This window comes from Mustela lutreola, chromosome 9 (assembly GCF_030435805.1).
Source record: "Mustela lutreola isolate mMusLut2 chromosome 9, mMusLut2.pri, whole genome shotgun sequence".
NCBI classification, from domain to species: domain Eukaryota; kingdom Metazoa; phylum Chordata; class Mammalia; order Carnivora; family Mustelidae; genus Mustela; species Mustela lutreola.
This window is the reverse complement of record NC_081298.1, coordinates 55,535,737-55,556,075: the sequence shown is the minus strand read 5'-3', so window position 1 is coordinate 55,556,075 and position 20,339 is coordinate 55,535,737. Positions and strand designations below refer to the sequence as shown.

At 43.1% G+C, this 20,339-nt stretch overlaps 1 protein-coding gene across 9 annotated transcripts in view; it reads left to right on the top strand.

The window, feature by feature from the left end:
* The window catches only part of ENTPD6 (ectonucleoside triphosphate diphosphohydrolase 6), a 43,143-nt gene that overhangs the window by 12,006 nt on the left and 10,798 nt on the right, over positions 1 to 20,339 (top strand). For 4 of the 9 annotated variants that reach the window (XM_059134258.1, XM_059134255.1, XM_059134257.1 and 1 more), the window contains exons 2-9: positions 1,011 to 1,334; positions 2,930 to 3,006; positions 5,176 to 5,319; positions 7,152 to 7,227; positions 8,105 to 8,140; positions 9,018 to 9,106; positions 9,819 to 9,898; positions 10,519 to 10,583. In XM_059134258.1, coding sequence (XP_058990241.1) covers positions 1,043 to 1,334; positions 2,930 to 3,006; positions 5,176 to 5,319; positions 7,152 to 7,227; positions 8,105 to 8,140; positions 9,018 to 9,106; positions 9,819 to 9,898; positions 10,519 to 10,583 — 859 coding nt within the window. In that variant the 5' untranslated portion in view covers positions 1,011 to 1,042. The remainder of the gene's footprint in view (positions 1 to 1,010; positions 1,335 to 2,929; positions 3,007 to 5,175; positions 5,320 to 7,151; positions 7,228 to 8,104; positions 8,141 to 9,017; positions 9,107 to 9,818; positions 9,899 to 10,518; positions 10,584 to 20,339) is intronic. The other 5 variants (XM_059134256.1, XM_059134261.1, XM_059134259.1 and 2 more) reach the window with 5 other exon arrangements.

Sequence of the window (20,339 nt, the reverse complement as noted above, 5' to 3'; positions counted from 1 at the left end):
GCCTAGTATCTTGGTGAGAATTTTTGCATCCATGTTTATCAGGGATATTGGTCTGTTATGTGCCTTTCTTTCAACATGGCACTTTCCTGTCTCCTTACCTCTAGAAGTGTCTACTCCACTTGCCACAACAGAGTTAGGGATGGACACAGGTGGACATTCCCCAAGGGTAGGGGATCCTTGAGAATCAAGTACCCCACTTCTTGTCCTTTAAAGCCTCAGGTTGTCAGCATGTAATCCTTTAATAGCCATATTCCACTGTTTTCTCTCCAAACTTTGAAGCATGGTGTCTTACACCAGAAGCTGCTAAGAAAGCCCAAACAAATGCATTCATTTGGGGGCACAGGGGGCATTGAACAAAGACAGTGGTGCTGAGGTAGTTCTTTTGATATTCAGGTAGGATTTTCATAAGCTTGGAAAGCACACAGGCATTATTTCCTCCTTGGCAGAGTGTAGTACCTGAGTGAAAAGAGACATCTGTGAAACCTCCAGGAAAATGAGCTGCATTTCTCAGATATGGCTGGGGCTCACTGTAGTTCCCAAGGGATGAGACTTTAAGCCTTCTAAGAATTGAATATCTGTATAGAAGAGGAAGTGAGAATTGAAAAAATGAATTGGACATGTGTTTATGTACCTTGAAAAGTTTGGGGACACCATTTACATGTGGCTTTTTAAAGTGGCAACAAGTCCAAAAACCACTAGTCTGGAACATTACTTGCTGGGGACCAGGCTCAGGCCTTAGAACCAGCAGTTGTGGGTCTGTGCCCCAAGTCAGACCCTCCAGGACCTGCTGCCTCGAACAGGTTTTCTGGTCTTTGTAAAATCCAGTTTCTGTTCTCTTCTGTAAATTGGGCTCATACCTCTGGAAGCACTTTGAGGACTGAATGAAACTTCTGATTCCAGGGGGAAAATGCAGACCAGTTTCTGGCTGATCATTTTGTCTCTAAGCACAGGAATTTCTGACTTGCCCCAGAAGCTTGTATCCTAACATGTCTTTCCTGCCTTCCCTTCAGCAGCTGCAGCACAGTCCTCAGCAGACAGAGAAATGAGAAAAATACCAAATAATGGGAACCTGAAGATGACAAAGGTGGTGTACCCCCTGGGGCTGTTCATATGCCTGTTCATCTATGTCGCCTACATCAAGTGGCACTGGGCCTCTGCCACCCAGGCCTTCTTCAGCATCACTGAGGTGGCATCAGGGGCCCGGAGGGGCCACCAGGCTCACAGTGCCCCAGGGACAGCTGCACATGGTCATGAAGTTTTCTACGGCATCATGTTTGATGCAGGAAGCACTGGAACCCGCGTCCACATCTTCCAGTTCAACCGGCAGCCTGGAGGTGTGCTGGGTAGAGTGCCTTGGCCTCTCACTGCTAGGATCTCTTCACTCACAGCAGAGCTCTTGGGATCTCTTTCACTTACAGCACAGTGGTTAGGCTGGATGCCCTGCCTCGGACTCACCTGGAAGCTTGTCAAAAATACAGGTTCCCAGAGAGGCTGGTTCAGGTTTGGGTTGGGGCCCAGGAATCTAAGTTTCCCAGGACTCCCTGACTGTCCTTACTCACAGTAGCTTCTGGTGACCAACTGAAGGCATCTGAGATCCATGAGGGTGTTGGGTGGCCTGTCTAATCCCAGCATTCAGCAGCAGGTCAGGTGGCCAGGATCATGACTTAGGCCAGAAGCTGCATTGAGAGAGTTTAAGGTAGGAAGTTGCTCCTGACTTGGGCTAGTATGAGGCAGAGTCTGGGAAGTCATGAACTAGCCAAGGAACTGGGACCTAGACTGACATGGTGCAGCCCAGTGGGTCCAGTCAGAGTGACAGATGAGAGTGGCCTCAGCAGTGAGAAGGGAGCTGGAGCCTGAGCCCCATTATAACCTGTGTTATAAACTGGGGATGGGGGTCCGCAGGCTTCCGGCACTAGGGTGGAGGGAGTTTATATGTATTCTCCCGTAGCTGCTTCTGTGGGGAGATCCAGTCCAGTGCGCAGCTCTGTACTCTATCCTTTCTCCCTTTGATCTCCTTTCCTGTCACCTCTTGAACCCTCCTGCTCTGAGAGTTACCCTCCAGCTTCTAGCCTGAGTGTTTTCCCCCTGACTGCTCAGTAGGTCCATTGGCCACAGCTGGTTCTTTGCTGACCCTCAATACCTTTTGAGTAGACACTGTTCTGGGCATTTAACAGAGCTGGTGGCAACAGACACTGTTAGTAGCTCTCTCCAGAGCTGTCATGTTTTACTTTTCATCTGCTTTATCTTTTAACTCACTTCAGTAGTTGTTTTTATCTGCCAGACCTACCTACCTTCAAAAATGGTTTTTAAGCTTTTAAGACAACTTGTCAGCATGTAATCCTTTAATAGCCATAGTCCAGTGTTTTATCTCTAAAGAGACCTCCTTTCAAAAAGTTCTGTCCCTGATTTTTCCTCCTGGGTCTTCATGTCCAAATTCAGGCCAACATCCCTTGGCCACCAATGTGCCTCTAAACAGTCCCCTGCTGTATGCACATGAATCCAGGGCCTTCATAATTTAGGACAACTGTTTTTTTAAACGAAGAGAAAAAAAATGTTCTTTAGAACCTACTACACCTATCCCAGGATAGAAAAATAACTTTTATATTTGCAGTTTAGAATTATCTGCCCTGCTCGTCAGTCAATGTAACAGGAATTAACCATATAAAATTCAGCAGTTTAGATGGATAGTTTTATATGTAAATCATATCTCAGTAAATTGGGTTTTTTTTTTTTTTTTTTAAGTTCTGACCAAAGCATCAGGTAGAATGCTTATTTTGTTTATCTGGGCTAAAGAGGCAGTGTTCCGGTCACTTTGGAATTGGTCTGATTTCAGATATTTGCCTTTAAAAAGGGTGGCTAGCCATAATTGTATATATTCATATATATGTTCACATTTGTACTTTTTTTTTTAAACATGTTTTCCTCTTAGAAACTCCCACGTTGACCCATGAGACATTTAAAGCACTGAAGCCAGGTCTTTCTGCTTATGCTGATGATGTTGAAAAGGTAATGATTTTCTCTCAGGTCTATTTGTCCTTCAGATTTGTTTTTCAGCTCGGCAACTTGTTAAAGCCAACTCCCTTTCTCGAGTGCGTTGATCTTTGCAGAGGAAAGCATCTCTGATAGTGCTGCCCTGAGACATTTCATGCTATTTAGGATAGTCAGTTGGGGAAACTGGTACAGTGCATGGGGCCAAAGGAGGACCACGACCCCTACCCCACCACCTTCCCCCACACTCCAGCTTCCCAGGCCCTTCCCCCAACCACCAGGCATGCCACCCAGAAGTCTTGGCGCAGTTCAAAAACACAAAGGCTACAAACTGACAAAAAAAACAGTGTTTGAGGGTTTGTTTTTATTCCAGTGCCTTCAACTGAAGATGACAAAAGTTGACAAAAAAATTGAACTTAAAATGTATTTTGCAAAAATCCACAAAACCAAATAAGTGTAAAAGTGACTTACTTAAACTGTCCAATAATGATTTTTGTAAATTCATAACTTTTATACTTCTCAACTCCTTAAAGCTTACAGCTGCACTCATTCAGGACACCTGTATTTCTGCTAAGGTGCTGATGAAATGGACTGGGTAGTAACATAGCTACTATTTCCTTTTGAGTCAAGTATGTCAGGGCACCTGAGTGGCTCAGTTCAGGGCGTGATCCTGGGGTCCTGGGTTTGAGCCTCATGTCAGGCTCTCCAGTGGGGAGCCTACTTCTCCCTCTGCTGCTGCCCCTGCTTGTACTCTGTCTCTTTTTCAAATAAATAAATAAAATCTTAAAAAATAAATAAATAAAGTAATACATATTTTTGTGCACAGGTCCATCTAGATATCAGATAGTAAATTCATAGTACTGCTTTCCTGTGGCTTGGTTAAAAAACAAGTTGAAAACAAAAAATGAGTGATGTTAGTGTAACTATAATATTACACATGAGTAAATTAGGTAGCTTTAGAATAAACTCTTAAGATTTTTAAAATCTTAGTTGTTTTAGGCAATGCATATTCAAGTTGGACATATTTCACAGCTTCACAGGGCAGGTGGTGAGAGTGTTCCTCCTGCTCCATTCTTCCCTAGGAGGGCTGGTGATCCTGGTTTCTTTTCTTTCTTTTTTTTTCTTTTTTTTTAAGATTTTATTTATTTATTTGACAGAGAGATCACAAGTAGGCAGAGAGGCAGGCAGAGAGAGAGCGGGGAAAGCTCCCTGCTGAGCAGAGAGCCCGATGCGGGATTCGATCCGAGGACCCTGAGATCACGACCCGAGCTAAAGACAGAGGCTTAACCCACTGAGCCACCCAGGTGCCCCCTGGTTTCTTATGTCTTTCAAGGACTTGTTGACATACCTATGAACAAATTCATCTGTATTCTTCCCTTTCCCCTGTTTATTTCACATAAACAATAGAATGGCATTCATGTTGTCATGTACTTACTTGTGTCCCTCATCAATATAACAGAGAGAGTATTTACTATTAGAATGAGAAGGGCTTCCTTTATTTTTCTGGCAATGATATTGCAGTGTGTATGGGTACATTGAATTTATGGGAACCAGACCTCCCCTGAAGGACATTCAGGTAATGTCTGAGAAAGACTACAGTTTGTCACCTTATTGAAATTCATTACCCACATATTTAAGGGCATCCATCTCAGATGAATTCATAGAATGAGATTTCTGAGTAAGAGGAATGTACGTTATCTCCTTGGGCAGGCCTTGCCAAATTGTTCCCTCAACTTTGTAGCTGTTGGTAATATCCAGAAGTACTTTACCAAAGTTGTTTTCCCACCTTTGCACTGACACAGGGCCTTAGCCAATTTTGGATTTCAAGCATTCTGGCAGGTATAGATGATTCCTTTGGGGTTTTCAGCACCATGAGAAACCCCAGGATTCATTCATGATGTCCAGAGGAGTCACAGCTCGTTGGTGATGGGGCTAGGCCAGAGTTTAGAATAGCAGAACCCTCTTATGTGCCTTCACCCCACCATGCACCACTGCCAGGAGTGTTGCTCTGTACTCGCCTGGTCCCTATACCCCTCACACTCACAAGCACCACTTAGGTCGTTTTCTGCCAATTTGGAAAGTTAGAAGAGGATGTGTTTGTAAGTTAATAAAGCCAAAAGGGTTGGGGGAGCATCTGTGACCCTGTATGCTGAGCTTTGACAGACCCTACTTTTACCACATTCACAGAGCACTTCAGGAATTCAGGAATTACTGGATGTAGCTAAACAGGATGTTCCTTTTGACTTTTGGAAGGCCACCCCCTTGGTCCTCAAGGCCACAGCTGGTTTACGTCTGTTACCAGGAGAAAAGGCTCAAAAGTTACTGCAAAAGGTGATTTTACCCATTTCCCCCAGCGGGGTTGGGGGGGCGGTAGGGGCTGGTGGATAGCTTAGGATAACTGAAAACACCAGATACTCAGCCAGTGTCTGAGCAGTCAAATGGGCTATGTAGAAGCTTCCTGAAGAGGAAAACACATCAAAATGTTAACAGCATCACCTTTAGCTGTTCCTGTTTTCTATAATGAACCTTGTTATGTAATAACAGTAACTTTAAGTATGTGTTGAGGCCTTTTGAAGGGCTTCCCCCCATGCAGAGACTAGATCCTTGTAGAGGGTTATAGAAGCCTGAGTTCCTGACGCTTTATTTCCAGGCTGCATGTTCTCATGGTAACTGCCAATTCTTCTCTTGGTCTGATCCACAGATGTAACTGCTGAGGAGGCCTTTACCCTTCCCCTGCCAGGATCTGACTCTCACATGGCCCAGATTGCCGCCAAGCCTAGCAGCAGCCCTGCAAAAAAACTATGAACCCTGTTTCTTATAAGTGCCTGGACAGTTCTTGTTGTCAGGCCCATTAGGAAAACTGCTTTTCATCCTTAGTACTGTTTCTAAACTATGCAGCTGCTAAATGATGAAATGTTGTACATCGGTCAAGGTCCATTGTAAAAGTTACCTTTACATGCTCAAGTCTGATTGTAGGTCACAGGTGTAGTTGGGATGTGCAGATGTACTGAAGTTTCTGTATGTTAGTACTTGCTAAAAAATTGGGAAGGAAGTGCACCCAAATGCTGCTGCTCACTGCCTTTACCTCCTGGCTACAGGGCCACCTCCTGGGCCCCAGGCTGAGCTCTGCTTTGAGGAGCTTCTGGAGCCTCATCTCCAGTCTAAAGCAGGGCAGAGTTTGGGGGCCTAGCAGGCTCAAGGTGCCCTTGAGCTCTTCTAGCCCAGAGTGGCTTTAAAACAGGGTTCTTCAAACACACATTGGAGAGGATGTGGAGAAAGGGAAACCCCTTACACTGTTGGTGGGAATGAAAGTTGGTGCAGCCACTTTGGAAAACTGTGGAGATTCCTCAAAATATTAAAAATAGAGTTAACCTATGACCTGGCACTTGCACTACTGGGTATTTACCCCAAAAATACAGATGTAGTGAAAAGAAGGGCCATACGCACCCCGATGTTCATAGCGACCATGTCCACAATAGCCAAACTGTGGAAAGAACCAACAGACGATGGATAAAGAAGCTTTGGTCCGTATATACAATGGAATATTACTCAGCCATCAGAAAGGGTGAATACCTAACTTTTGTATCAACATGGACGGAACTGGGGGAGATTATGCTGAGTGAAATAAGTCAAGCAGAGAGAGTCAGTTATCATATGGTTTCACTTACTTGTAGAGCATAAGGAATAACATGGAAGACATTAGGAGAAGGAGAGGAAAAGTGAAGGGGGAAAATCAGAGGGGGAGATGAACCACAAGAGACTGTGGACTCTGAGAAACAGTTTTAGAGGGAAGAGGGGTGGGGGGATGGGTGAGCCTGATGGTGGGTATTTTGGAGGGCACATATTGCATGGAGCACTGGGTGTGGTGTATAATCAATGAATCTTGGAACACTGTTAATGATGTATGGTGACTAACATAACACAATAAAAAATTTTAAAAAGGTTTTCTTCAGGGTAGCATCTGCCTCCACCAGTCCAGGCAGTAGATAAGGATATCACTTGCAGAGGATTCGAAAAATTTAAAATAAGACATGAATTTTATTACTTCACAGCACCAGCTGACACCCTCTGCTGTTTTGTCATGACCTGCTGAAAGCACGGTGTAATTGGAAACTTTGAATTTTGACTGTAAAGGATAATGGTGTGTCTCCCTTTACATTTAGGTGAAAGAAGTGTTTAAGGCATCGCCCTTCCTTGTAGGAGATGACTGTGTTTCCATCATGAACGGAACGGATGAAGGTAGGGTCTCCAGGAGCTCTCTGTGCAACGAGGCTGTCCTGCGAGACAGGCCGTGTGCAGGGTTGCTATGGGAGCTTTCTCCTCAGTCAGATATGGGCAAGCAAGAACCAAAGTGACAGTCTGATTGTATTCGGTGTCACTGTCTTCAGAGGATCTCTGGGGGGCCAGTACTAGAGACAGATTCTCATCTCAACGAGCTCCAAACCTGGCACAAATGAGGTTTCTTTTTTTTTTTTTTTTTTTTTTTTTTTTTAAGATTTTATTTATTTATTTGACAGAGAGAGATCACAAGTCGGCGGAGAGTCAGGCAGAGAGAGAAAGAGAGAAGCAGGCTCCCGCTGAGCAAAGAGCCCGATGCGGGGCTCGATCCCAGGACACTGAGATCATGACCTGAGCTGAAGGCAGCGGCTCAATCCACTGAGCCACCCAGGCGCCCCACAAATGAGGTTTCTGAAAACAAATCATCTTTTCAGCTTTAAGAACATTTAGAGAGAATCCCCAGATTTTAGAAGTTTGTTAATGCTGAGATAGAGACTGTCAGGTTCTTCACCAGCTCCTGATTTTAAAATATGACCAGGGGAGAGGGAGAGCAAAATTCTCTTTCCAAAAAGAGGAAGTTCATGATAAAGAATAGGAGGGAGAGATGTGACATTTGGCCGAGTATTGTGGTGTTGTAGTATGGCATCTTCTGGAATAGTCTGCCAGAAGCTGCTGGGTGGCTTGATGACCACTGCCTCTTCCTGTAGCTGATCTGGAGGCTGAGGAGTGAGGGGCACTCACTTTGAGCTCCTGGAATCTCAAAGTGGTTATTTGAGTGCATGTGTTGTTTACAGCCATCTCAGGTGATTCACATGGTGTCTCTGACCCTCTCTTGTAGGCGTTTCAGCGTGGATCACTGTCAACTTCCTAACAGGTACATTCTTCCTCCCTCTCCCTGAAGCAGACAGTCCACAGATGCCATTCTTGATGGCAGAGGTCTCATTACTGGCTCAAAGTAGAGCATTAGGTTGAGTGAGGGCTCATCGGGCGAATATCAAGCTTCCAGATAAAATTGCTGGGGAAAGGAGCTTCTTTGTAGGCCTGGATTTCTACAGCATAGTTCCTGCTTGCTGTATCCACTTCAGCCAGGGGCCGTGTCCTTTCATTTCTAAGAGAAATCATGAAGAAAACCTGTCATACTTTCAGTTATTCAATGTGGTGGGAATGCTTTTCACCTTAAAAATGAATTCCTCTTCTGTAGGTAGAAGAGGGAACAGAAACATCTGTTCTTGGAACAAGATGACAAGGAATCATTTTTCTTAGATTATTCTCAGTATAGGTTGCTTTTGTACCTTATATTATAATTATGGCAAAGACCAGTGTGTGTGAGATGCATGTATGGAAAAAGAAAGAAGCTTTGTAACAGAATTTGCCCCTTGGGGATGGAAAGCCATGTTAAGGGACACATTAGGAGCACAGTGCTGGGGGATGCATGCCTCTGGGCATGAAGGGACGTGATGGAAGTCAGTGTCCCTGGGGATGAGCAGTAGATAAGGCAGGCCCCAATTGATTCTCTGCTGAAGGTCAGTATTGTTTTACATTGTTCAAATTAAAGCCACAGCTGGCAGAGCCACATTCATGTCCCTTCAACATGTGCATCCTTCCATGGAGATTGTTAAATACCCACAGTTGCTTGTCTGTTTTTCTTTCCACTGTGGGGCTTGGCTCTCAAACTAGCTGTACTTTTTCACCTGTTCTCATCTATTTACTATGTGACAGTGCTGTGTTGGTTTCTACTCACTCTGCTCCAGGCAGTTTGAAAACCCCAGGAAGGAGCAGTGTGGGCATGCTGGATTTAGGCGGAGGATCCACTCAGATCACCTTCCTTCCGAGAGTTGAGGTAACCAGCCCTTGCTGCTCCACTGTGGCCCCCACCCTCCAAAAGCCACCTGCCACCAGGAGTTGCAGTCCCTCAGGAAAGGCCTGTTAACCTGGTGCCTCTCCGCCTGTGCATTCAATTTCTGTCCTGAAGGCCAGATTCATTCACAATTAAAGCTCCTTCACTTGATTTTAATTTTGCCTGGGGGGAAGAAATGGAAGGTTGATCTTCAGTGTGATGATAAATTAGGTACTACCTAGAACCCTCAGGGCCAACCACAGGATGTGCGATGTCCCCTTTTCCCCCAGGACAAGCCAGAAAGGGGGCCGTTACTTAGTCTACTCCTAGAAGGGGAGAGAGCCTCAAGCCCTGTGGGATGAGACATTGTAAAGGAGATGAAAATGCTTCTAGTCTGGACCATCTGCTGCTCTAACCACAGTGCATCCCTCACCCACCACTTTCTTCTTATTATTTTTAGTTTACAGTGGAAGCGTACTTAAATTTATTCACAGTTGTCTTGGTTGGGCCATATTTGTCAGAATGGTAAATGTTAATTAGGAGGAGGAAAAACATTTTTTCATTTTGGTCATTTTATTTTTCATTGCTTATTCAAACTCTTTCACAACATGTGACTTAATGAAAAACTAATTTAATTGAATACCTCTATGAATACCCTGGTATTTTCAAAAGAAAGACCGGCAGAAAGGATAATAACTTTCATGTTCTTCTTCAGGACACCCTCCAGACCTCCCCGCCTGGCTACCTGACGTCACTCCAGATGTTTAATCGGACCTACAAGCTCTATTCTTACAGGTTTGTTTGGGAGTTGGGGAAAGAGGGAGAGGCTGCGCATCCAGGATTGTTGCTCAGCCAGCCCTGTGCCATGACCCAGAGCACCTGGAAACCCCACTGCTGGAAGCTCTCCCTCTAGCACTTCCTCCTCCCTTGCTGTTCCTTTCTCCTCCTGCCTTCTCCCCACTTCATTTTTTAGTTCACCTACAGTAAAATCTCATTTCTTTTTTTTGTGTGTTTATTTTGTTCTGCTTTGGAGGAGGTTTCTAAAAGGTGGGGAAGAGCCCATGGATTGTTCAGGAATTTTCTTGGGCATTTGTTTACCACATGGCGCCTTCAGTCGATTCTTGGTGTAAAGCATATGCACTCATAAAGATCAGGGCACATCTGTGTCATTGACTGGCATCTGAGGCTCCTAGGCAAGCTCCTGTTAAGTAACAGGCTTTCACTTGTTGAGCTGAATGCCCTAACCTCCATAAAGAAAGGCTTCTAGAAGCAGAAAGTCTGCTGCCTCGCCACAGGTTTCCTCCCTTTCCCACTTGTTTTGGATTTAGGCCAGGTGAACTGGAAGCAGGAATGAAGGTGTTACCCAGCGGTTGCTGTGGCAGGCCAGCCCCTCACACAGACTTTTCTTTCCACAGCTACCTGGGGCTCGGTTTGATGTCGGCGCGGCTGGCGATTCTGGGTGGCATAGAGGGGAAACCTGGTGAGTGGAATGAGAATTGAGAGTCCTTCTTGCTCAGCAGGCTTGAGGAACCCTTCAGGAAATGTGACCCTGCCCTCCATCATCACAGCAGCCTACTGGACCCTGCTCCGCAGGACTAGGGGAGCCCAGGAGGGATGTGTGAGGAAGAATGCACCCCACATCATGTCAATGGGCACTATGAGAGTGACAAATGGTCATGTGTTTTACTTGTGTATGTATGCTGTTATGTTTTAAAAGGAAGAGATGCTGGAGAATTCATTTCTCAAACTGTGGGCTGTGGGCATTTAGCCACCAAGTAACTGTTTAGTCATCCCATGTGTTTGGAGTGGACTGGTTTTTAAGCATCTGAAGGGAATTTATTCTTTATGACAGTACAGCAGGGACCATCAGCAGGTCATTCTGGGGCTGCTGCTGTGGAGCTGGGGAGACTTTTCCCCTCATTCACAGAGATTCCAGTGTTATGAGGATGTATGCTCCATCTTCTCTTGCTCTGTGAAGGATCATTAAACATGAACTTGGCCCTTCCTGCAGACATGGCATTGAACTGGAGATGGAGTCTATGTCAGGTCAGGAAGTTTCCTCCCAGGCCTTCTGTGATCATTCCTGACTGGCCTGGGTGAGGAGAAGCCTGGTGCTGGCCAACAGGTACATGAACTCTAAGGAGGTCTTAGGGGATCACTGTGTCCCAGTTTGGGAATAGGGGAACGTTGCTTCAAGGGTGGTATGGCCTGTCTTTCCTGACGACATCGATCAGGGCCTGAAGGCCTTGACACATGCCTCTGGTCCAGATGTGTGCCTGTGGGCCTATACATATGCTCCAGCCACATGCCTCTCCTTGCCCCACACCTGCTCACCTCCACAGGCCTACCGCTTCTCTGCACTTCTTCCAAGGGCCTGGTTGTTCTGACTGGAATTTTTGTTTTTCACATACATCTTATTTCAAATCTTGGTGTTTAACCTCATTATGGTATTCTTCTATTGCAAACCAAAAACATTTCCATGTCTCAGAAACACTTGTAACTTTCATTTTGTGGCCAGATAACACCTATTTAGCCAGCAGGAAGAAGGCAGTTACCCATTTGCTTGTTGAGGGCCAGCCTTAAACCCGTTAACTACATGAAGTGCCTACCTGGGACACATAGGGCTGTGACACCTGCCAAGAAGGGTGTGGACAGCTCCTTGCCCTAGAGGAAGCATCTCCCTATTGTATTATCTGTTGTTGCACAACAAGTACACACTAAACTGAGTGGTCAAAACTAGCAAATAGCATTCATTTTATTACAGTATCTTGTGATTGCACAGGCTTGAGCTGGGAAGTGCCTCTACTGGGATCCCTAGAGTCTTGTATGGTGACAGCTGGGGTGGCTGCATGAATGTCTTACACCTCAGTGTTCCCCCACATGGTGTCCCCCAGCAGAATAGCCTGCACTTCTCTGGCAGCTCAGGAAGGAAGACTGGCCTGAAATCATATGCCATCATATCTTACACATTTTGCTAGTGAAAGCAGGCCCCAGCCAGAATCAAGGGCAGGCATAGGAACTCACTTAGCATGCATATCCTTGAGGGGTGGCATCATGAGGCCAACCTTAGAGGCCAACCACCATACACCCTTTGTTATTTGTGGGGCCCCAGTTGTTGTGTTGTGGGGCAGCACAGATACATGGCATGGTGGCATTGTCCTGGCCCTGCCAGGTTTCTAACAGCCTCGTTTATCTATAAAATCAGGTAGTGTTTGTTTCCCTTCTATTAGGGTGGTTTTGACAGTTGACTGAAAGGCACTTGGCCCAGTGCCTGGAACCCTGAAGCGCCTCAGAACATGTAAGCTAGGAGAGGCTATGTCTAGAACTGATGAGGCTTTGCAGCAGCTTTTGTGATAGAGAAAGGCTTGCATCCCCTAGTTGACCTGGAAAGCTTACACAGGTCAGGTCTCATCTGGCAAAAAGGAAGAATGTTCCTTGGCCCTCCAGTGCCTTCATTACTAGTATTGGGGAGGAAGAATTTTTCTTCTGCCTTTTAAGATTCTTTTGGCCTGTCTACCAATTAAATTCACATGAGATGGATTAATGGGAGAAAATTTTAATTATGTATATACAAGAGCCCTATAAGAATATGACATTCAAGGATAGGTCAGACAATTGAGGCTTATGTGCCATCCTGAACTAGGGAATAGGATAGGGGTCTGAAGCTTTAAAGGGGAGGAGGATAATTCACAGAACAATAAGAAGAGTGGCCGTTTGGTCATTATATGTTTACCCTTGCATACAGAAGTCATTCTTAAAAGCTTATGTCTGTTAACAGCTCTCTTTCTGGGCCAGACCCCCCTATCTAAATTCTTTTAGATAGTTAAGAGAAGGGTAAAAGTTATTCTTGAATCTGCTGGGTCTAGATTGTCTTTAGCTCAGAATAGTCCACATGCCAAAGTGGCACAGTTTGGGGTAATGTATTTTATTTCCTCTCGGTCCTGTCTTTGAAATTTCCCTAGGAAGTGTCACAGTGCAGAAGTCAAGCTGCTAGATTGCTCCATCTCACTGAACCAGGCTCTTAGTCCCAATAATAAATGGGTTCAGTTAGACAGTTGTTTCTCATTTCAGGAGGCAGTGATGCAGGTGGGCTCCCAAGTTAGGCCTGTGGTACAAGAACTCAGGTATTTAATAAAAGGCATTTCTATGGAAATAAATCATGGTTAATGATTAGAACAGATTATAATCCCAGTTTTTGCATTCTGAAGGCATCCAGTTGACAAAGATTTCTAGATCTCCGGCTTGAAGCACCTTCAGACAGAGTGAGGGCAGGCAGCAACAAACTGATAGGTTTTCCTGTTGCAGTTTCAGTGTCTTTGGTAATCTTTCGTAATGGTCTACATAGCAGGAGGCATGAAGATTATCTCTACTTGATCTGTTATGGTGATTTCTCTGAAGTTGTTATCAGAGCATCTAGCCTAGGTTGTGTGACTTTGAAAAAAGGGCAGTTTTAGTTCTCAGTGATTCCAAGTCAGAGGGGTGAGAGAAAATCTGGAAATATTATTTTGGAGAGTTATAGCCAAATATTGGAAGAAGGTAGAATAAGGAGGATCCAGTCCAACTTATAGGCAGAAAAGAAAACCTCAAAGACAGCAGGAGTAGAATCTAATATCCACAAGTGTATACTGTGGTTTCTACTGAAACATAATTTTTCTTTCTATAGTCTACTGAAGATAACAACAGTAAGACTAATTTGTTTGCAGATTAAGTCTAGTGTCAATAAATTTGGTTTGATTACTTGTATAAGTACAGTAAGAATAGGGACTGGCTATTTAGGATTTTTTTTTTTTTTTAATCCTCTTTGCTGGAATTTTTCATAAGGAATCTCAGATTGAAGTTCTTAAAAACTTCTTAAAGCCAGGGGCGCCTGGGTGGCTCAGTGGGTTAAAGCCTCTGCTTTCGGCTCAGGTCGTGATCCCGGGGTCCTGGGATCAAGCCCCGCATGGGGCTCTCTGCTCAGCAGGGAGCCTGCTTCCCCCCCTCTCTCTCTGCCTGCCTCTCTGTCTACTTGTGATCTCTCTCTGTCAAGTGGATAAATAAAATCTTTTAAAAAAAAAAAAAAAAAAAAAAAACTTCTTAAAGCCAGAAAGGCAATCCTTGGCCATCAGACTTAACCTGCCATACCTTTAGATTTGGGTGAATTCCTTTCTTCTGGAGATCCTGAAAATATTATGGGCTTCTGTGCCTGCCAGTAAAGGACCTTGTTTACTCACCTGGTAAAAATGCGGTAAATCCTGTGAGCAAGGTACCAGGCTAATTTTTCCAGGGGCTTCTTTGGTTTCATAAAGTCACCCTTAGTTCCTTAAAGCTGTCTGGTCATATCTGAATTTCACACATCCTTCTCAAATATGACATTCTGGTCAAAGCCTTGGTAATATAACTGGCATTTGCAGTTGTGTCTTGGAGACACAAGGAGAATAGATTCCTCCTGAAGTTATGTATATAACTATATTGCCATGAAAATAAGAATATTGACTGTTTCCAAATTGTGGAAGGATCAGGTAGAGAGAAAAAGCAATTGTTTCATCTTTGTTCACAAAGGTATATCTTATCAAATTGTTGATAGCTTAGGAGAAGAGTAAAAAAGGTTTCCTTCAATCTGGAAAAATGAAACAGAACAGGCAGTGTTTCAAACAAAAATTCATAAACATTATAATCCTCCTCCTCCATTTATTCAGTTCCATATGAGTAGTGGTTGTTCTCCTTAAATCCAGTTTTCCCTTTAGTTCTGGAAATTCTTACCCAGCCCAGTTTTATGGCCTTTAAGGTTATAAGAAACCTGGAGGTTTCTGACAAGTTTTTGACAAGTTCACTTGTCAAAAGTCCTTTTCTTAAATCTCCTTGAAGGGAAGTGCTTTTTCAGGAACACGTTTACCCAGAATCATAGTGATACAGTAACTGTAATTGACAAAAGACTTAAGATGCCCATTATTAAAGATATAATGAGAGTTCATTGTAGCAGAATTGACAAGTCTGGTTATTTCTGTGGTGTGCAGTATTTTAAGGTAATAGCTAGAATTATGACTGATAACATTATACCAGGGCATATCAGAATTTTAGGAATTTCATAAAATTTCTATAATTCTTATTTTAATAACATTTACCTGTACATTATTTTTTTAAAAAGATTTTATTTATTTATTTGACAGAGAGAGAGATTACATGTAGGCAGAGCAGCTGTCAGAGAGAGAGGGGGAAGCAGGCTCCCTGCTGAGCAGAGAGCCCAATGTGGGGCTTGATCCCAGGACCCTGAGATCATGACCTGGGCTGAAGGCAGAGGCTTAACCCACTGAGCCACCCAGGCGCCCCTTATCTGTATATTATGACCTAAGAAGGCTTACCATCACTTATTTGACATGCCTACCAGGTATTTCAACATACCAGATAAACTCAGTGTAACATCTCTTTTTGTAAACAGAGAGCACATATTTTTTATTATGTTATGTTGGTCACTATACAGTACATCTTTAGTTTTGGATGTAGTGTTCCAAGACTCATTTTTTAGGTGTAACACCCAGTGCTCCACACAACACGGGCCCTCCTTAACACCCACCACCAGGCTCACCCAGCACCCCACCCCGTCCCTTCCAAAACCCTCAGTTTGTTTCTCAGAGTCCACAGTCTCTCATGGTTCGTCTCCCTCCTCCAATTTCCCCCAATTTACTTTTCCTTTCCTTCTTCTAATGTCCTCCATTATATTCCTTATGCTCCACAGGTAAGTGAAATCATATGATAATTAACTTTCTCTGCTTGACTTACTTCACTCAGCATAATCTCCTCCAGTCCCACCCACGTTGATACAAAAGTTGGGTATTCATCCTTTCTGATGGAGGCATAATATTCCATTGTATATATGGACCATATCTTCTTTATCCATTTGTCTGTTGACGGGCATCTTGGCTCTCTCCATAGTTTGGTGTGATATCCAAGACCTATAAAGATCTCAAACTTAACACCCAAAAAACAGATAATCACATCAAAAAATGGGCAGAAGACATGAGCAGACACTTCTCCAAAGAAGACATACAAATGGCTAACAGACACATGAAAAAATGTTCATCATCATTAGCCATCAGGGGAATTCAAATCAAAACCACAATTTTTGGTATGTTCTAGAGGCCCTCTTGAAAATCTCAAACTGAGTTTAAGGCCATAAAAGACTTCATTTAGAATGATGTTGGAAATTTGTCAAAAATACCACATAAGATTTGGACACTTGACTAAATAGGTTAACAGATCATTATGAAGCATTACTTATCTGTTTAACCAAAGTGACAAAGGATTTTAAGGGCAAATACAGAACATTATGTAGTTGTGAGCAAAAGTGATCAAAGACTTGATAAAACATGGAAAATTATTTTGATAAAATATAATCTGCTTTTTGAAGACTGGGTACTTAGAAGGTGACAAAAAGCCTTTCACAGTCTTAGCAGGCCAGTAGTCCCAGAAAACTGTCCTTTCAGCAGGTGAAAGAACATTTAGTTTTGGTCTCGTATAAGTACACTACTGATTTTAAAGCTTCATTCTATAACCATTACAATAAATTCATTCAGTTTTAGCCACCTGAACCACACAAGGTAACATTTTCTCTCTCTGTCTAGCTATTTAATCTGTCTTTATTTTCCTGTTTCCCATCTGGAAATAACCAGTTTTACCTGGGACAAATTTACTTTCCCTTTTTTTCCCTTAAAAAAAAAATGCCTTTTTATACCTCATATCTCTTCTTACCAAAAACACATCTTACTTTCCTTGCATACAGAGTTCTTTCTCTTATATTATTTCTAGTAATTTTAGTTACATATATTAATTAGAATTAACTCTTAGAAACCTTGACTAAGAAGTAAGCAGTTAGTGAACTGTCACACCAGCATTATTTACAATGGCAAACTGATGAATTCATTTAATAATTTCTAGAGATGTATGTTAACTCATGACCCAAATACCTTTTAGTTCTTCTCTAAAAGGAATACTGTATAAATCTTTGTTCAGCAGTTAAAAGTGTGTAAATCTGTTTGGTGCTTTATTTAGAAATGGTACGGACATTCAGTTAATTTAACTTAATTTATCATTTCACAAAAGTTTAAAGCTTTAGCTTACCTGAAAGATTTGGGGAAACTATTTTTAAGTACACATACCATAAGAGATAATCATTGCTAAAAAGTTCACCTAAAAACCTTTTATACTACTTATATATATTTACTTGTCCTTAACAACTGTTTAGACTGCTTCATGAGACACAAAGTAAGCCATCAGCCCAAGCTATGTTTCTTGGTGACAAATTTTTTTTTTAAAGATTTTATTTATTTATTTGACAGAGATCACAAGTAAGCTGAGAGGCAGGTGGGGTTGGAGGGGAGAGCAGGCTCCCTGGCAAGCAGAGAGTCCAATGTGGGGCTTGATCCCAGAATCCTGGGATCATGACCTACGCCGAAGGCAGAGGCTTTAACTCACTGAGCCACCCAGGTGCCCCTTGCTGATAAATTTTTGTAAGAGATAGCATGAACTCATAACTACACCTTGTGTGCACATTGACCGACAGCAACATTTGTCTATACTAGCCTGGTGAGAACTATGAACTTACCAGTTTGTGAGTCCAGCGTGTCCCGGCAAAGCGGTGGAGCAACGGAGCACAAAATCAGGACTTTTAAAAGTCTGTTCCGCTGAGGGACATCACTCCAGAAGCTAAACTGGGGCAAAGCCCACGTGGGGTCAGCGTGGCCTCAGGTCCTGCAGGGTCACAGAAGGATCGGGGGTGTCTGAGTGTCGCAGAGCTTGCGGGTATTGGAACGGGAAAGCTGTCTACAGAGACAGAGCCGACAGTAAGCTCACAGCGCGGTGTTACCTTGAACCGGTAGCAGGCTCGGTGAGCTCGGAGCGCGGCCGGAGGTCAGGCAGACGGGAGTAAATGGGCGCTGTTCTCTGAGGGCGCACTGAGGAGTGGGGCCCCGGGCTCTCGGCTCCTCCGGGCCTGAGACCAGGAGGCCGCCATTTGTATACCCGTCCTCCGGAACTCTACGGAAAGCGCTCAGGGAACAAAAGCTCCTGAAAGCAAACCTGAGCGGATTACTCAGCCCGGCCCCTGGTAAGGGCGGTTCAATTCCGCCTGGGGCAAAGACACTTGAGAATCAGTACACCAGGCCCCTCCCCCAGAAGATCAACAAGAAACCCAGCCAAGACCAAGTTCACCTAGCAAGGAGTGCGGTTTAATACCAAGGAGAGCAGCGGAATTCCAGAGGAGGAGAAAGCAAAGCACGGAACTCATGGCTTTTAACCTGTGATTTTTTTTTAGTCTTGCAGGTAATTTAATGTTTTTCTTTTTCATTTTTTTTTTCACTTCTCTGCTAAAATTTTTTTTAACTTTTACCCTTTTCGTTTTTAACGTTTTTTAACTAGTTTATCTAATATATATATATATATTTTATTTTTCTTTATTCGTTTTCTGTTTTTCATTCTTTTCTTTTTTTTCTTTCTTTTCTTCTTTTTTCTTTCTTTCTTTTTGAACCTCTTTTTATCCCCTTTCGCCCCTCTCACGATTTGGGATGTCTTCTGATTTGGTTAAAGCATATTTTCCTGGGATTGTTGCCACCCTTTTAGTATTTTACTTGCTCCTTCATATACTCTTATCTGGACAAAATGACAAGGCAGAAATATTCACCACACACACACAAAAAACAGAGGCTGTACCGAAGGCTAGTGACCTAATCAATACAGACATTGGTAATATGTCAGATCTAGATTCAGAATGACAATTCTCAAAGTTCTAGCCAGGCTCGAAAAAGGCATGGAAGATATTAGAGAAACCCTCTCGGGAGATATAAAAGCCCTTTCTGGAAAATAAAAGAACTAAAATCTAACCAAGTTGAAATCAAAAAAGCTATTAATGAGGTGCAATCAAAAATGGAGCTCTCACTGCTAGGATAAATGAGGCAGAAGAAAGAATTAGTGATATAGAAGACCAAAGGACAGAGAATAAAGAAGCTGAGCAAAAGAGGGACAAACAACTACTGGACCACAAGGGGAGAATTCAAGAGATAAGTGACACCATAAGATGAAACAACATTAGAATAATTGGGATTCCAGAAGAAGAAGAAAGAGAGAGGGGAGTAGAAGGTATACTGGAGAGAATTATTAGGGAGAATTTCCCCAATATGGCAAAGGGAACAAGCATCAAATTCAGGAGGTTCAGAGAACGCCCCTCAAAATCAATAAGAATAGACCCCCACCCCATCACCTAATAGTAAAATTTACAAGTCTCAGTGACAAAGAGAAAATCCTGAAAGCAGCCCAGGAAAAGAAGTCTGTAACATACAATGGTAAAAATATTAGATTGGCAGCTGACTTATCCACAGAGACCTGGCAGGCCAGAAAGAGCTGGCATGATATTTTCAGAGCACTAAACGAGAAAAACATGCAGCCAAGAATACTATATCTAGTTGGCTATCACTGAAAATAGAAGGAGAGATTAAAAGCTTCCAAGACAAACAACAACTGAAAGAATTTGCAAATACCAAACCAGCTCTACAGGAAATCTTGAAAGGGGTCCTCTAAGCAAAGAGAGAGCCTACAAGTGGTAGATCAGAAAGGAACAGAGACCATAGACAGTAACAGTCACCTTACAGGCAATACAATGGCACTAAATTCATATCTCTCAATAGTTACCCTGAATGTTAATGGGCTAAATGCCCCAATCAAAGGACACAGGGTATCAGAACGGATAAAAAAACGAAAACCATCTATATGTTGCATCCAAGAAACTCATTTTAAGCCCGAAGCCACCTCCAGATTTAAAGTGAGGGGGTAGAAAAGAATTTACCATGCTAATGGACATCAGAAGAAAGCAGGAGTGGCAATCCTTATATCAGAACAATTAGATTTTAAGCCAAAGACTATAATAAGAGATGAGGAAGGACACTCTATCATACTCAAAAGGTCTGTCCAACAAGAAGATCTAACAATTTTAAATATCTATGCCCCCAACGTGGGAGCAGCCAACTATATAAACCAATTAATAACAAAATCAAAGAAACACATCAACAATAATAAAATAATAGTAGGGGACTTTAACAATCCTCTCACTGAAATGGGCAGATCATCCAAGCAAAAGATCAACAAGGAAATAAAGGCCTTAAACGACACACTGGACCAGATGGACATCACGGATATATTCAGAACATTTCATCCCAAAGCAACAGAATACACATTCTTCTCTAGTGCACATGGAACATTCTCCAGAATA